This window comes from Barbatula barbatula (assembly GCF_947034865.1).
Source record: "Barbatula barbatula genome assembly, chromosome: 1".
In the NCBI taxonomy this organism is placed as follows: Eukaryota; Metazoa; Chordata; class Actinopteri; order Cypriniformes; family Nemacheilidae; genus Barbatula; species Barbatula barbatula.
In genome coordinates, this window is record NC_136766.1 from 30,418,359 (window position 1) to 30,442,172 (window position 23,814).

The 23,814-nt window shown below is 38.6% G+C and overlaps 1 protein-coding gene across 1 annotated transcript in view; it reads right to left on the reverse strand.

Annotated features, from left to right (window-relative positions):
* Positions 1–313: 313 nt before the first annotated feature.
* The window catches only part of pacs1 (phosphofurin acidic cluster sorting protein 1), a 41,291-nt gene continuing 17,790 nt past the window's right edge, over positions 314–23,814 (reverse strand). The window contains exons 2-24 of the mRNA XM_079460446.1: positions 15,251–15,338; positions 14,702–14,791; positions 14,226–14,351; positions 14,000–14,144; positions 12,590–12,678; positions 12,170–12,247; positions 11,098–11,157; positions 10,743–10,903; positions 9,479–9,572; positions 8,565–8,645; positions 8,320–8,441; positions 8,117–8,246; positions 7,225–7,329; positions 6,988–7,094; positions 6,757–6,911; positions 6,479–6,589; positions 6,140–6,242; positions 5,979–6,021; positions 5,811–5,853; positions 5,401–5,539; positions 5,079–5,317; positions 4,733–4,852; positions 314–3,989 (exon numbers count right to left, since the gene is read on the reverse strand). Coding sequence (XP_079316572.1) covers positions 3,871–3,989; positions 4,733–4,852; positions 5,079–5,317; positions 5,401–5,539; positions 5,811–5,853; positions 5,979–6,021; positions 6,140–6,242; positions 6,479–6,589; positions 6,757–6,911; positions 6,988–7,094; positions 7,225–7,329; positions 8,117–8,246; positions 8,320–8,441; positions 8,565–8,645; positions 9,479–9,572; positions 10,743–10,903; positions 11,098–11,157; positions 12,170–12,247; positions 12,590–12,678; positions 14,000–14,144; positions 14,226–14,351; positions 14,702–14,791; positions 15,251–15,338 — 2,548 coding nt within the window. The 3' untranslated portion in view covers positions 314–3,870. The remainder of the gene's footprint in view (positions 3,990–4,732; positions 4,853–5,078; positions 5,318–5,400; positions 5,540–5,810; positions 5,854–5,978; positions 6,022–6,139; positions 6,243–6,478; positions 6,590–6,756; positions 6,912–6,987; positions 7,095–7,224; positions 7,330–8,116; positions 8,247–8,319; positions 8,442–8,564; positions 8,646–9,478; positions 9,573–10,742; positions 10,904–11,097; positions 11,158–12,169; positions 12,248–12,589; positions 12,679–13,999; positions 14,145–14,225; positions 14,352–14,701; positions 14,792–15,250; positions 15,339–23,814) is intronic.

Here is a 23,814-nt window from a genome sequence, read left to right on the forward strand (position 1 = left end):
GATTTGACCTTTTTAGTCATTTCCAGCCATGATATAATGTCTACATGTAAAGGTATAGCCCACCAGCTCGGCCAGGTGCCCACCAGCTTGGCCACAACCAGCTCGAACCAGCTACCAGCCTTAGTATTTGCTGGATTTTCCAGTTGGGATGGCTTTGATGCTAAATGTTACCCGACATTGGTGAAATATGCAATCTATCAATGTATCAAAGAACAAAAATAGTTTGGGCCGTATTGATTTATACCTTCAATTCACCAATTTGTATATACTTGTTCAAAATGTACAAAAAGGATCCACAAATGACTCAAAAAAATACAAATCAGGTGTGTTTATTAAATAAAAAAAGAATACGAGTGACACTTCCACTTATCTATTGATTGATAACTCAATTATGAAAAAGCAGTACTACAAAACACGTCAAATAAAAAATAACACAATAAAGTAACACAAGTTCATATTACAAGCACTTTGGATATGTACAAGCATTATCGTCTAGAGGCAAAGAGCTGAAGATTGCTAAAAGATAAATGCATGTGCAAAAATACTTCTCCACAAGCTTGGCTTCTTGGTCTTCCGTGTCTAAATATTGTTGGGTTGTTATCGTTACATGGGCTAACTTTGGCCGAATCTGCTGTTTTAATCCAAAGCTTGTGGAATTCAGGCCTATTTCCCCGCGAACAGATTGTGATACATTGACAAAGTATTTGAAGTGGACGGATTTCATTTGGATTGGCTGCTCAGATCATTTGTTGACCAATCAGAATGCTAACATCCACTTCAGGGTTTCTGTACACATTACAAATCAACACAGGTACATACAGAGGTACTAGGACAGATACAGCCAGGCAATCACTAGACTCCATGTTGACGGGATAGACATTTCACAGTTCAAAAACAGAATGGAATGTAGCGGGTCAAAACGCTTTTATTTTATACTAAAATTAATAATTTGGAAAAATTCTGTGCTTGACAAATCCCAAACTGCTCCATAAAAACTGACAAACACAAAACATAAAAGCTTACACTCTTTGGCAGTGATGCTTCTTTTTCCAATCCTTTGCATCCATTAAAATTTGTAACCTAAATCCATTAAGTAATTGCTGCTTATTCACATTGTTACAAATTTGGGGTCTGATAATCTTGCAAGATTAAAACACGAACGGCAAGTGTAACAGCATTACAAAAACTTTAAAATGTTCAATTATTTCAAACATGTCAACAGGACAGTGTTCCAAACAATATGTTATTAACAAAAAGCCACTAAACCAAGAGAACTATGTAGAAACTGGACGCACATAATTTTTTTCCCAGGTCAGCCTACCAAAGGAAATGTTATCATTTTGGTGGTTTATTTCGTTATTTATTTATGATAAAATATAGGCAGATGCAGGACGGCTGTGTTAAAAAATGTATAAAAATTGAAAGCATTTGCGCTTCAAAACTAAACAAATAAACAAAGAACTATTTCTATGCATCACTTTAAGGAGCAGGTAAAAACAATAAAATATCTAATTGACCCATTTAGATTTGAATACTTTGTTGTTTTTAATACTTTTTTCCCCACAAAGACAAGGATACTTACATCCCAGTACGGGGGCATGGACAAGTAAATAAAAGAGGGCGGATTTTGGATGAATCTCACAAAAACATGCTGGGCTACATTGCTAGCCAAATTTATGTTTAAGGTATTACAGTAAATAATACTGTAAGACTGATTTTTACATTAAAACCGCACACCCTTGAAAAATATCCAATTATTATGACGATTTTGTGCATTTCATTTTTACATTTTCATGTTCCTAAACAGGCTTTACTTTTCTTAAGCCAAATATTGTTTTATTTCTTGCTTCAGATTTCTCTCGCCCCGTTAAGTGAGATTGACCCTTGCCATTCAACCGTGAATTCATAAGGATAAAAGGAATCCTACAAATAAATTATGATGTAACAATAATTCTACATGAATCCGTTCAAGTTTCGATGGTTAGTAGTACTGTAAGCTGGGTAAAAAAGATGCTGAATGTTGTGAAGAAACACCACAGACTAATCACACCAGTGACTGCTAAAAACACTCCACGACCAAACACTCACAACCTGCGTCACTCTAAAACTGTGGCACAACATCATGTCATAGATAACATCTTATGATTGTTTGTTTTGTTATTATTTTAAAACCACATTTCAAACAGTAACACCTCTGCTAGATGCATTACCTAACACCTACAAGAAAATCTAACAAACGTTCTAGACAAAATAGAACAACGTTACTTCAGTGAAAGCTGCCTTCGACAATAACGCGACTGCTAGCAAATAAAGGGACTTTGTAGCTCTAAACCAGCTGATCCGAGATCAGTTTTGCCTTCCAGTTTATGAACCTTATAGGTACTGATCTCAAGTGGTGAGCTCATCCCACGCTTGTTGCAACAGAGAATGAGGAGCTTGCTGACAAAAACCTTGTGCTTTGGACGAAGATGCGTAAAGGTGAGTTCAAGTGCATAGCGTTTGACAACTAAAGTCTAACCCAGGTTTCATTACGTACATCCGTTTTCCGTAACTGTAAAGAATCATCCGAGAGCGCAACATCGACGTCTTCCCTCGATTCTGCCGACCAAGCCTTTAACATCGCAATTTCTGAAATGTTCATTGCCAACCTTGTGGATCCTCTGCTTCAGCCCTTTTGCTTAACTATACGACATCGTTCGCGGAAAAACAAGCTCAATGTGTGCAACTCTGTGACACTCTTCCACAATGTTTACATTCTGATAGGAGTGATCTTTGGAGATATGGTTCATGGAAAGAAATAAAACCATAGGATGAGCTACATATATCGAAGCTTAAAAGGTCACTTTTAAAAGCACTCAAAATAGAACCAAACGATCAAGAGCTCTACCGACACATTAAAGCATAGTTTGTGTACGAAGTAATACAAAACTAATGGAACTATTTTATGTTCTTGTTATATCGATTAAGCACTGTGTCACTGTGAATCGTATAAACGCTGATGTGAACCTTCCATATACCGAGGGAAATGTAAGACGCAAGCTACAGCAGCACGTTTAGCACAGCTTTACATGCACGGATACAAAAAGTGCACCATTGAACTAACGTAAAAAAAAGTTCAAAAACTTTGCTAGTGGTTTTATGGGTGGTGTAGTTTAAGACATGCAGGTTAGAGGTCAATGATGGAATTTGCGCCAGAAACTCATCGGTTGGCTGACGGGCGGCATGTCTCCAAACGTCGGTTGAGAAGTTTTGCAATGCTCATCTGTGCTTTTTTCCTCAAGTGAGACAAAAACACATCATGAAATCGTCCCTTGCGAAAATATACCATAGTTTTGGACAAAATCCCAGTTGATGTTAGTGAAATAAATCTGTACTATCATACAATCAAAGTGGTTACATCGCACGTCAAATATAATAGCTTTCCCTATAGCGTAGTGGCCTCTGATGTTATAAAAAGCTTCTTGAGCAAAAGAAAAATGACTGTAGTTACTGTGATATTTTAGCACAAACTATGGTTACCATGGTTCCCAAAGGGTCAAACTGCTGTTACAAGTTATGCTTTAACAATGATGCAATAATGCTAAATCCAATGTGGTCATATGCAGGTTTTCATGTTATTGATGCCATATCGTGCTGTTAGTGATCAGGTCGATGGTTGTTTTAAAATTTTGTGCTTGGTCCCCATATGTGGCGTTGGGACCTTTCGATAAATAAAAGTGACTAGCGCTGATAAAAGTCTATGAACCCAGCGAATCGATCTTCGACGACACCTACACGCCATAACAGTCATGTCACACAACTGTATTTGGCCGGCATTCTGAGTGGCGGTGATGGGGTGTAGGTTGAGGGTTGAAGAGGCGGGTTAGAAAGCTAGGACGGCGGTTTGCCGTAGCCAAACAATCCAACCGGCAGATACTTGACGTGAGTCGGCCACTGAGCTGCTAACTGGAAGAACTTCACGTCATTCCACTCGCCGCCATCAATGGTAACTGAGAAAAGGGAAAAACGTTAATGGAATATTAGTCAAATTCTTTCTTTTGTCTTGTTTTTTTATATGGCAGCTCAATTATTCCAATTCAAATTGAAATGAATCACATTTCCCATTTACTTGATTTCAGTGGTCTAAGATTGGTTCCTGTATAATGTGCACAGATTCTTTATTTTCCTTCTTACCGACATTCGCCATGAATATTAAATACAGGAAAAGTAAAAACAACTAGCTAGGATAGCAAGTTATTTCAAAAACATATATGACATTTAACCTATACAGTACAGAATAATTTAACTACATCATCTTAAAAATAATATGATTTATAAATCTTTTTGAATTGTATAATAGTAACACTTTACAACCATAAAAGGTTGTATTTATTAACATTAATAAATGCATTAGCTAACAAAGAGCAAATCTAGTTTTTCAGCATTTATGAATCCTTGTTAATATTAGTTAATGTCAATGCATATCAATGTTAGTTAAATGGTGCATTAACTAACGTTAACAGACACACATTGTTTGATTTTAAAAATGTATTAGTAAATGCTGAAAAAAACACGAGATAAGATTGATAAACGCTGAAGAAGTATTGGTCATTGCTAGTTTATGTTAGCTAATGCATTAACTAATTGTTAAGAAATAGAACCTTATTATAAAGTGTCGCATCTAAAATATATAAAGTAATTTGATAAAGTGAATCTGTTCAAGGATCTGATGTATCCTGATCGAGTCTGGTACCTTTCAGAATGGTCGGCTGCTGTTTGGCTGAACAGATGAGCCTGCTGATGCCTTCAATGACTTGACTCTTTGAGTCCATCTCTTTCTCTTTAGGTTTCTTCCCCAAAAAAATAGTCGGAACTGCAAAATAAAAAAAAGAAGCAAGAGAAAAGCAAAGACTGTTATGACACCAAATAAAAAAATTCCTGTTAAGTGGCAATGTAATACAGATTATATAGAGCGACACTGACTCAAATCAACACATAACACAACATTTGGTCCAAGTAGCAATAAATAAATTTAGTAATATGATATTTTTAATTATTATTATTTGCTTATTTAATATGTTTAGTTATTGTCTGCTTACCTTTCTTGTTTTTCTCTTTGGTGACCACAGTCATGGCCATTGTGTTGAAGGGGGCTTGAGGCTCACTGGCTCCCCCTCCTGGCAATCTGGTGACCTGCAGGGACCAGAAGGCGCTTTTCAGAGTGTTTTTACAACCTGTGTCTCTCCTCTCTCCTTCTCGACGCTTATCGGCCAGAGATGCCAGCCAGTAATCCACCTGCAGGCCAATGGCGTCCACCCCGTGAGACGTGCTAGGACTTCTAAAAAAAGACAAATTTGATAAACCAAACTAGCAGAACTCTTTCCTCTGCAGTACAGATAAAACTGTTGACTGGACATTTACCCCTGTACAGCCAAACCTCCGCCCATCGATGGAGAGGAAGGGGGCGTGGCTGCCTCTTTTAGACTGGCAGGTGAACCGTGGGAGGGTGGAGAGGTGGAGGGGACAGACAAGCTCACAGCAACACCATCCTCTGTGTCACCTTGACAACATAAACGCAATAAAATGAGTTTTTATAAATGATGTCACAAACAAAATGTCACGTGCGTAGCTGTTAACTGAATCTGTGTCAAACTCAAATTATAATGTTTTCTTAATTAATATCTGGAAGTGGACTCTGTTCCTTTAGGAATTAAATTTAATATGCCTTTAAAATGATTACATCATAAATGCAAATGTCCTTAATATCTTCTGATAATAGTAAATGTAAAATCAAGGAAAAATGACATAAGCTCACACTAGAGAACACTCACCTGCGGCTGACTGGCCCGGCTCAATCAATCCCACTTTCACCACCTGTAAAACATCAATTATTTTTCTTTTCATGATTACTAGAATATATATTTTTTTAACGGTAAAGTTCCTCAATTCAACAGATAATGGGATGCATAATCATAAACATTGACGATTTTCCCACTCACCCCAATAAAAGGGATAAACTTCTGGTAGGAATCTTCATCCCTTCTGCAGAAGAAGAGAGAGAATTTCGAAATATTCAAACACACGCAGTAGCTGGACAGCGGGACAGTAAGGAACGAATCATCTCATTCTTCAAGTGGACAGAAGATGCATTGTGACTTACGTTCTGTGCTTGCAGGTGAGCATGGCTTCAGCAATGGGCAGCTGGTGAGTGAGAACTGCACCACTGATGTACTGAGCGATGCGAGTAGCTACATCCACCGAATCTGCCGGAACAATGATTATATCACATTGAGAAAGAGTGTTTGTAAATCGACAATGAAACCAAAAATGTGACCAAAAAAGATACCTTTATAAAAAAATGCAATACCGAATGAAAATAAAAATGCACTGAAATAAAAACTGTATGCAATACACAAAAGTAAACAAGCAGCGTGCGAGGTCACGTGAACACAATGTAGTGATCACAACAGTCTAAATTAAATATTATGTGTATGCGTACCCGTCTGTGGAGGTTCAGATCGGTTGAACAGGTCTCTCCACGCTCCATCCAGAAATGCTGCACTGTAGCGGTTGTCAAGGGCACCCAGATGCTTAGCAACAGGATGAGAACCTGAACGGAAATAAAAAGAAATGAAAGACACTTTCTCACAGACCTGATCTGAATTGGTGGCCAATTGTTGTTTTTTTTCCCAAAATATATATTTTTATATATAAAAATGTAGTGCGGTGTAAGAATGCAGACAGTATTTTGTATCATCTGTTGTTGTGCATACACACCCAGAGGCACAACCAGGAAGCGGATGTGATTGAGCCAATCAGATGTCTTGTTGGCCAACTGAGTGACAAAGAACTGCAGGACAGAGCCAAGATAACTCTGACCCCCGACTACCGCCACCTTCACAGGCCGTGGCATAGAGGAGTTACAGTTGCAACTACACAAAGAGAGACAACATCTCATCATATTCAGGAATTCTTTGCGCTTTAAAGTTTAAAACTTGTGTGACTTACAACTTCTGTATCCGTGTAAGCAGAGCAGACAGAACTGCCTGAATCTCCACACCAGAACACGTACACAACACAGGATGCTTCTGGACCTGCAACTGTTCTGCAACATACTAAACACACACACACACACTCGCATCAGAAGACAATCCATACTGCGTTTTAATATGAATTCAAATTACATTTAAATTTCACTAAAAAATAGGATTAAACACACACACACACACACACACTCTCATTTACCTGTCCTTGCCAGTCAGTGCCATTGACCAAAATTAGACTTTCAGGAAGAGCTGTATCAGATAACAGAATCTGATTCAATTGATCATACACAGCCTTCCTGAGGACCTACACACACACACACACACACAAACAAGATAAAGAAGGTTACTTCAGGATGAGTCAGCCAGACATTAATAATTCAAAGTGACTCTGCAGAACAAGATGAAAGAGCGCATTAACATTCCTTATTTAAACCACTAAGAGAAAAAGAGAGAGAGAGAGAAACAGAAAATCACAGATGACCGTATCAAGGGTGAGCCAATCACAAGCGGACAACAATAAACACTTGAGTGGACAGGGTTTAAAACAATCAAGACGTGTCTTATCACTGTAAGGTTTTTTCATCAATTTGTTATAATGGGGTCATTTCTAAAGACCAAACTGGCCCTGAAGCATTTCCTGTTTCAGGTTTTTATTTCACATATATGATAAAAGTGATACTCCACCTAAAGAAAAATATTGTCATGAATAACTCTCCCAAGTTGTTCCAAACCTATTTGGTTTACTTGTTCTGCTCAACACAAAGTACGATATTTGGGAAAAACGTTAGCTACCGACATTTCTGGGACATTGAATACAATAGTAGAAATGGTAGTCAAAGGTGCCCTAGAACTGTTTGCTTTCCTAAATTCTTCAAAATATCTCATTTTGTGTTCAACAGAACAAAAAAGATCAAATAATTTTTCCAACTATGGTAGTCAACGATGTCCCAGAAACGTCAGTCGCTAACATTCTTCCAAATATCTTTCTTTGTGTTCAGCAGTGTACATTTATACATGCTTGGAACAATGTGAAGGTCAACGACATCTTTAGACATCTGTGGCAAACAAACTGTGCAAGGAAAGGATGTTACCTGTGTGCTGTGGCTGAGCTCAGGTGATCTCTCACTGTCTGAGCTGTTGGTTCGTTCGCTCAGCGGTTTCGTGAGCTGACGGTCCTTCTGAGGAGTGCTGCGCTTCCGGGGTGTGTGTACTCCGTCCAGCCTACACACACACGAACACATCTAAAGTCTTGTTCAGAAATGCAAGTGTATGCGTGTGCTGGTTGTGTTCTGACCTTGGTGACGGCATGGGCTGAGTCTCATTCTTGCTGGTTTTTAATGGTGTACGGGGTTTTTCAGCCACGGACACAGTTATGGATGGGCCGCCTTCAGTAAACAACTCTTGATCATTGAGTTCCTGCGCACACACGTGAGCGTTCAATTCAAATGAGCCACGTGACCAACCAATCATAACACAATTCCAGCATTCACTGGCTTGGAATGGGAGAGTGTGGGGAGAAAATGTAGGTCAGCGTCTCACCAGAGTGTCGGTCTCAGACAGCGGCTCCTCCAGGTTGCGGCTGCGGGAGTGTTTGAGTTTATCCGATTGTGGCTGCTCCCCCTGTTGGTCATATACAAGAACCGTATTTATTAAGTGAACACTTCGAACCCCGCCTAACATGTACAATTATCATGCGGGCACAGTGGTCGACATCGAGAGTAACAAAATGGCTGGATACCCGCACATTTTTCAGTCTGCTCGAGGAGAGTTTAGCTTTAGCTCACTAGACCTCAGATATGGCCAATAATGGATGACGCGCCAATGGCATTTAACTTTCTATTTATCTTTGGGGACTTATTATTGATATTGAAGGTTGAAAAAGGACAGGAAATGTAAACAAACATCAGACGCATTAGTTGGCATCACCGGTTGCCTAATCTTATCATAATGTTAGAGTCCAAATAGTTACTGACCTAAAAAGCCCTTAAAAGGTTAAAGGGAATGCAGGTGCATTTAAATGTTTGCACAAATATAGCAACAGCCATTAGACGTGTACTTTAAACTTAGAAGATGGTAAGAATAATGTAGACTAATGTAGTGGTTCTAAAGCCTTTTTCACTCAAAGGCTCCAGATTGTCGAGAACTTAATCCTTCAACACTCTGTGGACTCCACCACTGCAACACACTGGGACTACATTTCCTTAAAAAGAAATTGATCGTTTGAAAAACCTGCAAATGAGTTTCTGAAGAAATCAGCTCAGTTTTTTGGGCGCTGACATGTGAAATACTTTGAGTTTAGTGTTTGTTTTGATAAGACTTTTAACAAATTAACTTCTGGCTTAGCCAGTGATCAATGGTGGTCGAGTGGGAAATCTCAGGAAATCTCATGTCGGGACCAGTTTAGTCACAGAAATGACACACAACATGCTTAAGCCTCTTGTACACACACTCACAGGGCTGAACGGGTCTCTGCTCAGGCTCCCTTTACTGTTCAAGCTGCCAATTTCTGTCTGAGAGCTTGACTGAGACATTCCCTCGAAGAAAGGTCTGTGAGACACAAAAAGAGGAGAAAAGAGAAAGAAATAAGACAATGTTAAAATAATACATATTAAGAACACGTCTTAAAAGATTTAAGCCACGTTGACGGTTTCCCAGTCTTATGTTAATGATGGGTTAGTTCATCCAAAAAATATTTTTTTCATTTGTCATTATTATATCACGCTCACTAACTGGTCACGTTTGTCGTTGCTCTTTAAAATCAAAACAGACTCTAAAAGCAAATGGAATGAAAAATAATGAAAGTTTTGAGATGTAACATTCTGAATGAAACACAATGTTCAACTTTTTTTATAAAAAGGCAACTTGAGTTCCCATGAGATCCTGCATTTACAAATGTGTTCATCATGGTGGACCGTGAACTGTGGACAGTGTTCACTATGTGTACCAAATCGCTTTTGTCATTGTTTATTTGACTGTGTACCGTTTTATCATTTTAAATCTAACAACATAAAAGTCTCCTTTTAAAGATATAGTTTACCCTAAAATGAAATGGTGAGTAAATGATGACAGTATTTCCATTTTTACATTTTCCTTAGTTTGATATTTTGTCATGTAATGCAATGATATTTTTAGCTTTTGTCCTAATATTTTGTGACCGCTATAGGGATGCACTTTAATAAAATAAAAATGTTATTGTCAGCCTTGCTAAAATTTTAAACCAAAAAACACCATAAGACAAAAAAGCATTTGTTTTCAATAAAGTAAAGAGTTCTTTAGATCCGGCTTAAATTTTTTTTAATGGTTTTAATGGTTTTCTTTAGAAGAAGTATGGACTATCGTATTGAACATTTTTGAAGATCAACATCATTTCTTCCCATTCTGTTTCGTCCTATGGACGAAAGCAGCATAACATTCTGCCTCACCTTCTGAGTTTCAGAACAACAGGTTTTGTAAAACAAAATTTGTATGAAATCCCTAATACTGTTCTAATAAGAGTCATCCCCCCCAAAATAACAGTGACAACAACATAATGAGTATCTGCAGTATTGGCCTCGTGCCTCGATCAGCAGAGGACTGCATCCAATACAATGACGTCTCATTGTAAAGTGTTTGTTAAAAAGCTGGAGGTTATGGGACAAGGGCAGACAACCCAGTCTTATCACCAGAGGGCGCCGTAGTCATCATGTAATCAGCCTGTGTACGTGTGCGGCATGTCACCTGAGTTTGGGTTTTGGAGTGCTGAGGATGCTGTCCGTCTCTTCCATTTCAGGGCCACTGTCGCTGGGGTTGTACATTTCCAGACTGTCGTAAAGTTCATCCAGATCCTCTTCCACTTCTTGGATCTGCTCACGGGACACGTGCTCTAGCCCAAAGCCCACCTACACATACATAAAGTGTCATTATTTACCGTCTGACCGGAGAACTGCAACATTCTGTATACCATACGATTGTTTTTATGAAAACGTGAGAATGTTAAAGGGGGAATGACGTCACAGACTGTCAGAACAATAAATAACGCTACACAAGTATAGAGAATATGTCTGAGAAAAAGGCCAAAGGAATGAGACATTACCTCATCTGACACCTTAAACCTTTTCAGCAGGGCCACAAATTTCTGCTTGATGTTAGGTTGCTGGAGGTCAAAAAGAAAAAAGAATACAAAAAGATTAAATAAGGCTCCAAATTTCAATACTGCATAAAATCTACATTTATTTTCCTAATATGTGGTCATGATGTGACCGTGCACAATATATCAAGGCCTCCACAGGAAGAAAATGGCTTTGTAATTGGTCTTCAAAATGTAAAAGGTCTTTCCCTCTAGCTATCCATCATAAAAAGAGAGAAAATGTTCACAATCCAATAAAATCCACAAGCATAAATTTTAACCAGATAAACTGTTTTTACTTTATAATGCCGACCGTGGCAAACATAATTTCATGTTGATTTTTAAGAGTCATATTATGGAAATAATTTTTTTAATGATTTTTAGCATTATGCATTTTGATGCATAAATGTTTTCTTCATACTATTTTATTTTCATCTTAACAGACCCCTTCATTTTTCATAACTGCATCTCTTTGTTGACGTAACTACTGCCTAAATGTATGTGAAGCTGCAAATTTGTGAAGCGAGAAAAGATACAGTAAATCAAACTGAACTGAATGTATTTTACTTTAAGTATCTCAACGCGTGTTTGTTAGTTTAACTTTTTTTACATTGTTAAGTTAATTTGAACTCCGAGATGATTTTAGATTAGTTGCGTATTTGCAACAGACAAGGAAACTAATATTAATGAAATCCATTAAACGTTGAGTCAAAGCACAGAACGACCTGATCCAAATGAGAAATTGTTTCTAATATCAGTTTGTAAAGCATGATCGCCTTTTATTACTAATCATATTTAGAAAATAGTCTTTTTGTGTTTGTTTTTACTTTAGCTTCAGTTAAGGACAGGAACCCCGACAGACGTACGTACTTAAAACGCCTTCTCCATTCCATTCCACCACACAAAGTGAAGAATATGATCATTTTAAAAGTAAAAATGTGTGCATAAGTGAAAAAGATTTAAACGGAGCTTGGTTCAGTCATTTATTATCATTATTAAAGCTACTGGAGCAACTGGAGAGGGAGAGTGTCTGTCTTACTCTAGTGATGGATGCGTTGGAAGTGAGTTTGCGTCTGGGTTTCTTCTTCCTAACCTCGTCCTCTTCGTCATCTAGATACTGAAGCAAAACAGATTTAACAAACACACATTTTATTGGATGACCAGACACCTTGCAGATCGCACGCATGCATGCTCCCATCTTAATATCGGCCTTTGATGATCTGATCTAATAATCTTTTAATCGAACCACAAACGTAACGCTTCAAGCTGAATTCTCTGTTATTATAACTGAACTTCAGATTTTCTTCGCCCGTTCTGTTTCACTGCACATTAATATCAGGCATACCAAATATGCGTGAAGTCATGCATGTATGTGCTCGCTTTATGTAATGGGCAGTTCTTTTCTTTTAAAGCTGAACGTGACTGGCAAAGTTTACCAGGTGTTACACGCTTCACTTACATGATGAACGGGGTCATCACTGCCCTCCTGCTCGGACGAGTAGCTCTCCTCTTCTTCCTCCGAGTAGTTATCGATGTCAGGAGATCGATCTGGTCCGGAGGAAAGACGAAAAAGAATAAGCATGACGTTCATTTTGTTTGCATTACTCCATTGCTGTGTGCAAGTGTTGGTTGCCTGAGAGTTACACTATTCCCCTTTAGAGCATTATTATTATATTGCACTGAATGTGTTGTAAAACAAAATACATTTTTAGTGGCATAGCAAAAATATATAAGACAAACTGATAGTAATATATTTAAAAATGTACTAGTTAAACTGTAGGCAGGGCTCTACATTAGAGAATTTGACCAGTATCTTGAAAAAATGATAACAGTCCTACGATGCCTGTGCTAAGAATAAGAATAGGTGCATTCGACAGAGCTGCGTGTTTGTGTGAATTGCGTTTGTCGTGGTTATGCTTGTTTGTGTGACAATAATCAATGGTGCATCATGTTGAGTCCATATAACTAACATTAGATGCGGACGCTGAATTCTGCAGAATGTGCCATCCGGATTTGCCATGTTCTACGTGTCTGAGGTGCACAGATTAACATACTACACGAGTGTTTGTCGAGAGTTTGTCTGCCTCTGCACTGTATGACGATGTGAAGACATGAACTTCATCTCCAGAGTTGCTCTGAGAGTTTATTTTACGAGCATTTTACTGTTTGAGTGAAGCTATCGTCAAGCACACACTAAACTCAAGCGTCTTCCCAACAACCTGTCAAAATAAAAGTCCTGTTAACTTAAAAATACTGCGGTATTTGCTAAAGGAAATTGTAGTAGCATTGTAGTAAATTGATAAACTATAGTGAACACTGTAGTATACTATAGTAAGGTTCCAAAACACTATAGTATCTAGGAATTTGACTGCAGTTTACGATAGTAAATATCACTATACTATACAACTGTAGTATATGTGGATCTTTAATATTTGTAATCGGACAAGTGAATGACAAATGTACTTGACAATGCTTAATGTCAAGCACTGTATGTGTTTAGGTAAAATGATTATGTTTCATTCTGTGAACTAATAACAATATTTCTCCCAAGTATCGAACAAACATATTGTTTCTATTTTCATTTATTTGCAGAAAATGAAAACTTGAGGAACAGGTCAAAAGAAAAGAAGCTCTGTATTTTATCAGACCTCAAATACTGCAAAGAAAAGAAGTTCATATTCACATTTAAGCAACAGTGCTATTTCTACATTTTCGAAATTCACACATTGATTTATTAACTACCCATTTGTAGCTTTCTGTTTGTTTGTTTTGTTTATTGTTGAGCTCTTTCACCAAGCCATTGCCAAGCCTCTCTCTAAATAGGACTATCCTGGAAAAACAACCGTCTTTAATAACAAGACTCTCTCACCATTCATCTTGGCTTTTGGCCCCTCGTGGTCGATGGGTTGACTGGAGAGAGAATAAACTCTGATCTCAGCAACAGGGACAGACACATCCTTCAGCTGACTGTGCAAACCCAGAACTTGAGCACCCTCGGTTGGGTGCTGCATCACCTGACAAAACAATCAATCAATCGATTAATGAAGCAATGACTGATCTAGGGCATTTTAGATCAAATATTTCTGGGTGTTTACCTCAGCCATGTTGATGAGACCGAGGGCGAGAGTCTTGTACCCAAGGATTGTTCTGTTCTTGTATCTCTTCCTTCTCTGCAGCATAATCTGAAGTTTGTTGGCGTCTCGTTTAAGGAAGTGAGGATACTGAGAATCGAAAGTTTCACATCAGTCAGATTTTTAGAGCTTAATCGATGCAATCTATAATATCTGGATGATACTAAGAAAGTTATCAACTATCTGACGTACGACTCAGCCCCCCCCCCCCCACACATCCATTAGCTAACAACATCTCCCAAAATATTCATTTTAAGGTCGGCCATCTTTGTTTTTGGGCACTCAGTTTAGATTCTGCTGCCAGTCACTATTCCGGAACCAGGATGTGACTTAACAATTAAAAACCACAGAACAATGACATCATGACAATGCTTATTTCTTTGTATACAAATACAGGTAAATGATGATCCATGTATGGTTCCATACAAATACACACACACCTGTAACGAGAACGTGAGCTGCAGGTCTGTTTCTGTCTGACCGGTCGATGGCAACACGATCTCGTTGGAACGAAGGATTCGCTTTGAGCCCTGAAAGCGAGAGAGAGAAAAGGATGAGAGAAAATGATAGACGGACAAGAACAGATGATGGTGAATAAATGTGCAACTCTCACATCTGACACCCTGAACTAAACCAGAGACAGCAAGAGAGATGGGTGTAAGGAGGAGAGTGGAGAGGTGAAAGAACAGAAAAAGGCGAAAAACAGGAAGTTGCTGGTCAGGCAAGCCCAACCTGATGTTGTTTTTAGGGCATTCTTTTCAAAAACAAGACGATCATTAATAACTTGACAAATATCTTAACACTTGAAAGAAAATAGTATAAGAAATGAAGGCCAAACATATTTAAAAAATATATTTTATAATTAAAAACACATCGTTTAGAAGATGTTTAAAAAAGTACATCATCAATTTTGATCTCACACTGTCTTTAAAAAAAAGGAATAAAGGAGGAAAATAAAGGAGGGTAAGGAAAAAGGAAGGTGTTAGGACCTGGAGTTTGACGGCGATGACCACAGAGGTCAAGTCTTTATCCAGCTCTTTCAGCATCACCAGCTTCTTCAACGTCAGGTTAAAGAGCCTGCGAACACACAGCAACACGTCATTACATAACGCAAATACTACAGAGCATCTCCAGAGTCAACCCATCCACACATTGACTAGAGATCAAGATTTGAAGGAACAGACAAAATGATTTGCTGCATCCGGGTTACCTTGTGTTATTACTTTTGAAGGGTTGTTATCTGGGAATAACGAACCTGCAAATGTCATGAATGGCCAATCAGAATCAAGCATTCCAACGAGCCGTGTTATGATACTTTTTTTAAATCTGCGGACACCCTTATGAACCAGCAGTGCCATATAGGTGCACATATACAATGGGGAGGCTCAGAGAAGACATATTTTTGTATGCAAACCCCGGAAGCGAGTTAGCATTTTAGGACTTCTGTTTCCATCGCTCCCAAGTCTATGGGTTTTTGAATGGGTTTTAGGTCAATCGGCCGAAATAAGGTCTGTGGTAAACAAAACCGCTTGTGATTTCTGTGAAGCCTTATTGTGTCTTAAAACGGCGGTCAGCCTACAAAAATAGGTCATCTCTAAGGTACTGGATAGCGGCGATTTCATTTGTATCCTGGAGTTATGCAATTTAGTGCTAAGTTAATACAGTGATGTCATTGAGTGCATGTATTGATGCTTTAGATATACTGAATATAAAACAACAATGTCAATAAATTGATTGAGATAAAAATGAAAGTAAACTGAACCGACATGAAAACATGACCAAATTGTCATACACAATTACTTAAAAAAACACAAAATGCTTTCTCAATGATACCAGCCCTGTTTGTTACGAAACACTGAAGTGCTCATGTATACTGCCAATGAAAAAAAAAACAAGTGTAACATTTCAATGTTCATGCCTGAATTATGACAACCTCGATTATTTTCTTATGTGTGATTAGGGCAAGAAAAACAAGATACAGGAGGTTCTCAGATGTACACTCAATAGGACAGTTTATGTTTTTGTTTTTAACTGAAGAGATACCGTAACTGTCTACTGTAGTGCTTTCTATGCATACAAATATAAAAATATTTAATGTGCATTTTTACTCCTGCATTCGAGTACAGTCTGTATGAATTATGAGTCAACAAAATGTTCAATATATTTCTTACAGTTCATTTGTCACACCGGCTATGAAAGGTCAGGATGAGCGCACTGCTTTGTGGGATACAGTATCCCACACAGTTTCCTCTCTGTTGTCTACTACACATATTTTAAAGTATGCATCTTGCAGAAATAGCGTTATTAAGCGTAATCGAAATTGTAGCTTTTTGATTTAGTAATACACTGAATATTTCACATCACAGATGTAATAACTATAATAACTGCATTTACAACAATAACCCAAAAAGTTTACATATGCTGCACGTACTACTGTTTTTACGCATTGCGATAGTGTTACATGAGTCTCTTGTTTGATGCAAACCATTAAACTGCCCATTGGTATTCAGAAATATCCTCCGGGTCTTTTCCGGCATTGTCTGCATATTTGAGGCCTGTCCAGAAGTGACTGTATGATGTTGAGGTACATCTTTTCACACTGATGACAACTGAGAGACGCAACTTCCACATAAACAATAAAAACACTCACTGATGCTCAAGAAAGATGATACATTTACGTGTCAGGTGGATGTTTATATATATATATATATACAGTATAGTTTGCGCAACTGAAGTTGAGACATGCAATATCACAAGCCCAATATTGTGAAATCCACTGTGAATTGCAAAAAAACACACTTTCACTGACAGCTACTAAAGAGAAATCTTAATGAAAGCAGAATTTATAAATGTTGGATTATGGTTCCAGTTGCCTAACAACCTTAACATGCTAAAGGAGGCCATGGGTTTATAAGAATAGAACAAAGCCGACCGATGTTTGCTCACACGAATAGAAACTAAAACTCCATTACTGATTTCTGGAGATTTTGAAATGAAGTGAATGGCACAACTAAACGTATGTTGCGCGAGCATGGAAAGCTAACAGGGCTTTTAGTATGGCGTGTTTAAGTAGGAACATGACCACATTGAACTAAATGAATATTAAACACCAACATTAGTAAGGGAACTGAAGAGGAACGTCCACTTCCCTCTACGGGCGTCTTTGCCGAGATTAACTTCTTGTGTATTTACTGAACTGACAATAGTTCTGCATTAAGCATGCTTAAATAAAGTGACTCTAAATGTGTCAGATATGATAGCTGTATGTATATTTCAGCACAACACGGTGAAACAACAGCACACATGACCTGGCAAGAACGACACAGAACATTTGAGCTGTTACTGGTTTCTTTGATTAATAATATATAAGCCTAACCGCTCTTTGGAGTCTGTGGACTGAACTGTGTGCAGTTGCAGGACTTCATGCCTTTCATCAGAGTTTATCTCCTAAACAATAAAATAAATCAGGTTATTACAGCAATAAATCTGAAGATAACGGCCACGAGGGTTCATAAAATCAAACAGTGAAGCGCTACTGCATTCAGCCAATGCTGATAAGAGTTTTTGTTTGTATGCATGAAAGCTGAAAAGGTTTTCTTCCCTATTGTGATGGAGACTAAGAACAAAAAGTAGGGCGGGACTCATCCTCCGGGAATTGTTTGGATCATTGGAAGGCTGGCTATTGGACAGTCAATACAGTCTCACCCTCTAGATGAGACATACTGTATGCCATGAAGAGATGTTATTTGGGGAGGGATAATGTTTTACGAGGTTACATGAACAAAAAAAATAATGACATAAAAATAATGACATAAACAAACAAATCATTTATAATAAACAATATAGACCGTTTCATGGGAATATAACTTCCGATCTTTGATTGTTTATCGGTCTGGCTAGTGGCTAATAATATAACCATTTATATTTAATTTCATTCATATTCATTTATATCATTACTTTATTGTATAATCATTTTATTAAATAAAGGATTTGTTGAATTTGGTTGTCCAATTTGTTAAATGGGTCATGTAAATTTGTCGCATTTAAAGAAAATGTATGGGACATGTAACGGTTGAGCTTCGTATCGCGGTCTAAATTCCAAATATTGTTGATGCAAGTTTAGCAAAGGTTCTTCTTGATTTCTTTTAGTTGTTATCGGAAATAAACTGCCGGTACTCTATTGTATGCGGATGTGTACTGAAAGTTAAGATCCATCCACAAACGGGCAAGCAGACAGAGACTGCTGAGAAGATGAGTCTCGGTCCACTTTCAAATGATATATCCAAGGCTACACTGTCCCTTCAGCTTAAGGCAACACATGCCATAGATCAAACACAGCTGCCCATGCACAGATGACCATCCTTTCTTTATTTATATATAGACAGACTGATCTGTCAATCTATAAATAAAGAGGTAGCGGTAGGTCTGTTGTCCTAACATTGTTCTTAAGATATTCTGCTCACACACACATGTAAGCATTTGACCTTGTCAAGGACCACCCTGTTCAAAGGAACACACATAAAAAACACACACACCTCCCCAGCGGCCTCTCATTACATGACCGATTTTCCATGACTTTCAGAGAGGAGAGCGGATCTTGGAAGGGGATTGGTTCGTTGTTTCAACACATACAGTATGTCTGTGTTTTAGTTTTCTGCATCTCTCAGGTACCTCACACTCCTTGTCTCTCCCTCTTGTCTTTCTGTTCTTTTACTGCCCTGTTTTTCTTTCAATCCCCTTCAAATATTTTTTATATCTTTCGGTTCCGCTTTCCACTCAATAATTTTCCTCCTGCATTCCTAGTCTCATCAGGGCCGTCTCTAGGGGTGGGCTAAGGGGGATGAAGCCCCGAAGGTTTTCAGTAAAGCCCTGAATGTTTTGCTACCATGCCGTGTATCACTTAGGGGCTGTTTACATTTTGCATCTTTTGCGCCTCTACCCATGCGCAATTGTGAGTGGGTCCATCTCTGTAAATAAAAAATAAAAAAGAGTGTAAAAACAACCCAGCTTCCCAGCAGCATTTGTGGTGTAGTGAGTAAGACGCGTGACAAGTAGTTCTGATGCTACATATGAATTCAAGATCGAATCCACCTTTTGCCGTCCAACATACACATCACATATTAGATCATACAGACATTTATTTAAAAAATTTATTTATAGGGACTCTGAATGAGCTTGTCAATATCAATCTAATTGAGGTGGCCAAACAAATGAAGGATGGCGGGATTTGCTATGGACAGAAGCCGAGGTTAAGGTCCGCTCTAACTAAGAAAGTTGCTAAATGTTTAATGTTTGACAACTGTTTAATCATAGATATGTTAGGGCCCTTCACATGTCGCGTGTTAAAACACGTGCAAAACGCTGGCTGCTTCTCTTTTTCCCTCTTTTTGGCGCTTGGGAGTTTCCGCTCTCATCAACATATAAATAACAAACCTGAGTAAACAACCGATGTCCAGTAATTCGCGGAGGTGGCCCGTTAAAAGATGTTGCATATGGGTCCGGACCTGACTTGCTACTCCACTGCATTCAAACTTATATGTGGAGGTCTCTGGGCTAAGCCCCGGATATCCACACCTTAGAACAGCCCCTGCCTCACATTCTTTTTCAATTCTCTACAACTTCACAGCTGTAGTAGACCGACATATATCGACCATGATCTTTTTTCTATTGTGTGCTATTTTGGTATTAGTATCAAGTAATGCATATTAAAATCCACTAACGCGCATTTAAGCCCGTCAGAGGAATGTATATCAATTCAATTCAATTCAATTTTATTTATATAGCGCCTTTCACAATTTGCATTGTTCCAAAGCAGCTTTACAGGGGAAAAACGAAAAACCCAAGAAAGGGTAAAACACACTACATGGTGTTTTATATAATAAATCCAATTATTCTTGTAAATAATATCTAATGTCAGCATCTCCTGGTGGTTTATTTAGCATATTTTGCATTAAGTGAATGCTTGGGCGAGTGTGTCTGATCCTCGAATAATATCAGGAAGGCTATTCCAGAGTTTAGGTGCTACGTATGAGAAAGCTCGCCCTCTTTGGTAGATTTAGTTATTCTAGGTATTATCAAAAGTCCTGAGTTTTGAGATCTTAGAGAGCATGATGGGTCGTAGTGTGATAGAAGCTCTGTTATGTAGGTAGGGGCTAAACCCTGTAAGGCTTTATAAGTTATTAAAATAACTTAAAAGTCAATACGATACTTAATGGGTAGCCAGTGAAGTGTTGATAAAATTGGGGTTATGTGATCGTATTTTCTGGATCTGGTTAGAACTCTGGCAGCTGCGTTCTGAACTAACTGTAGTTTGTTTATTGATGATGCAGGACAACCACTAAGAAGCGCATTACAGTAGTCAAGTCTTGAGGTCATAAATGCATGAATAAGCTTCTCCGCGTCAGCAACACACAGAATATTTCGTAACTTGGCAACATTTCTTAGGTGGAAAAAGGCTGTTTTTGTGACATTTGAGATGTGATTTCGAAATGACAGGTTGCTGTCTAATATAACGCCTAGATCTTTTACTGTATTTGTTGGAGTAACAGTACATCCTTCAACTTGCAGTTTATAATCAGAAATATTTGGTTTGCGTGTCTTTGGTCCGATAAGTAATATTTCTGTTTTATTAGAATTTAAAAGAAGGAAATTACAGGTCATCCAATGTTTTATATCTTCAATGCACTCTGCCAATTTGGATAGCTAGGAGGAATCATCTGGTCTTGATGAGATATATAGCTGAGTATCATCTGCATAGCAATGGAAGCTAATTCCATGTTTTTTAATAATGTTTCCGAGGGGAAGCATGTATATGGAGACAGCACGGGTCCCAGAACCGATCCCTGAGGTAATCCATAATTTACTTGCGTTAGATTGGATGATTCCCCATTTAAATGGACAAATTGATGTCTGTCTGACAAGTAAGATCTAAACCATTGTGGAGCCTGTCCCTCAATACAGGTATAATTGTGTAAGCGATCTAGAAGTATGTTATGGTCTACGGTATCGAACGCAGCACTAAGGTCATCTGATGCTATAAGCAGGTCGTTTGTAATTTTAACCAGCGCAGTTTCAGTGCTATGATGTGATCTAAAACCTGACTGAAATTTTTCGTGCATGTCGTTATTTTGTAAGAAAGAGCACAACTGAGCGCAAAGTTTGGTTTCTTGATTAGAGGCTTAATGACGGCCATCTTAAAGGGTCCTGGGACATGGCCTAGATTCATTGACGAGTTGATACTGTTATAAATGGGCTCAATTGCAACAGGTAGTAACTCTTTTAATAATTTAGTTGGTATGGGGTCTAGTAAGCAAGTTGTAGGTTTAGAAGTTGCGATAAGTTGAATTAAATCTTCCTGTTTTATAGGTGAAAAACGCTGGAGCCTTTGTTTTGGAGCGAACGCTCCAGCGTTATATCAGTGATAAAGACCACAGGTGTTTCTGTGGCTTATAAACCAGTCTGATTCACAAGAAGCGCACTCAAAGCAAACAATCTAAGGTGTCGCTGGATAAAAGCCCAATCCATAAATCAGTCAAACGCATCAGTCTGGATGCTTTGGACAGTTCTGGCTAATCCAAACAGCCTTTTCCCTCTGGTTTGACTGGCGTCCAAATCGGAATCAGTCGGAGCTTTGATCTTCTGCTGTCTCACTCCGTTCACCAACATTAACGGCTCTCAAACGGCCCTCATCTAATGCACACTTACAGCTGCCGTTTAACCTCGCCACCCCCCCACCCCGCCGACAGCACCCACCTCCGGGTGAATGTGACGCGCCGGCACCGACACCTCCCGCACACATCCCGTGTGAACTCCACCGTGGCTCTAAGGGAAATATCTGCCATCGGTCCTCGACTTTCAACATTTCAACAGGCCATTTGGTGTTAACTTGACTAGGGGATGGGGAAAAATCTGAGCGTCAATTTCAAGCTACACCATGGGAGTATGTGAGTACTGCTAACACCCTTACACAAATTAGACTCGCAAACACGATATCCCTCCGCGACCTGAAGAGCCTCAAGAGTTCATATTAGAGGAAAAGATATGAGTTCGCAGAACTGTATGTCATTAGCGTATGCTTTCCCGATGTGTACGTCTATGTATGTTATCATCAGGCTGGGAAATGACTGCAGGGAGGAACATGATGCTGTCACAAACCAGAAGAGGCTAGAGATGACAGCACACAGATCATTTCCCATCTGACTTAAGATCTTTCATTTCATTAAAGTGTTTTATCCTCATACAAAGCCTTCTAGTTTTGAAATACCACAATGGCGTTAATACATATCTTCTTAAAGGTCCAGTGTGAAGTTCTTAGGAGGATCTATTGACAGAAATGCAATATGTCTTCAGAGGCGAGAGAGAGTATGTGATTAGTATGCAGGTCACATACTTGCACAGACACACTGAAACTGCAGGACTACACACACAATTAGTATGCATACTTATTTGGCTCTTCCAGACAGTCTCAGTTTTGTGCCCCCATTTACTTCCGACATAAATTACAACATGGAAGCAACATTTCAGGTAAGCAGTTCATTTATTATGAGACGCTTTGGATGACAGGGTTTCATTTCCTTAAAGGTATAGTTCACAATCCTGTATTTATCTTCATGTCATTCGAAACGGTTTATGAGCCTTCTGTGGAAGACGAAAGAAGATATTTTGAAAAAGTTTTAGTGGCCATAGAATGGAAGTCAATAGGGTTCAATGTTACCAACATTCTTCAAACTATCTTGCAGAAGAAGTAAGCCATACAGTTTGGAATGAAATGAGTACCTTTAACATTTTCCTTCCAAGTTAATTATATTTCTATCATGTTCTGTGCTTGAACAACGTTTGCGTCTACCTTATGCTTCTCATACTCTCAAATTCTTATACTTTTAAAGAGAGGACTTCACGTGGAAGAAAAATCGAACACTAATTGTTACACCACCATCCCATTTCCTCTTGCTGTAGACCCCTGACATCATGAGCCCTGTCAGGTATCTAATTCATGTTGCTTCTGGATGTGGTCAAGCTTTTAAAGACTGCAACATGTAAATACTGTAACACCTTATATACAATCAGCAAGAAAACGTTCATACCTTCGTAAGTTTTACCCCAATTATTAACAGAGCTCGCTGGTTCCAGCCTGTCTAAATGGCTCAGACTGAAGAGTCCGAGATGGCACGGGGTCAAGGTGACATCCAGAGCAAGGCTGATTGGAAGAGAATCACCCTAAAGTGTGCACAAGTGTGTATTAGCCTCTTGGAAACAATCACATGATTTTGCAATTTAGTCTTCAAGCTGTAAAGACAATAGGCCTTCAGCCGTCCCCTGTGGAGAAGCGTGTGAGTGTTTCATCAAAGTAACCAGCACTAATACACTGCGTGTCTGCCGTTGTGATTGAATCTGTTTGTTTACGATGTTTGCCGTGAAAATCAATATGCTGTTAATGCAGGCCATTGAGCTTGTGTGTGCGCGTATTAACCCTCACAGCCCTTTACAATTCCATTTAAAACACACACTCGGCTATCCTATTCAGAACCGCAATAAAACAGCTAACTTTTCCAAT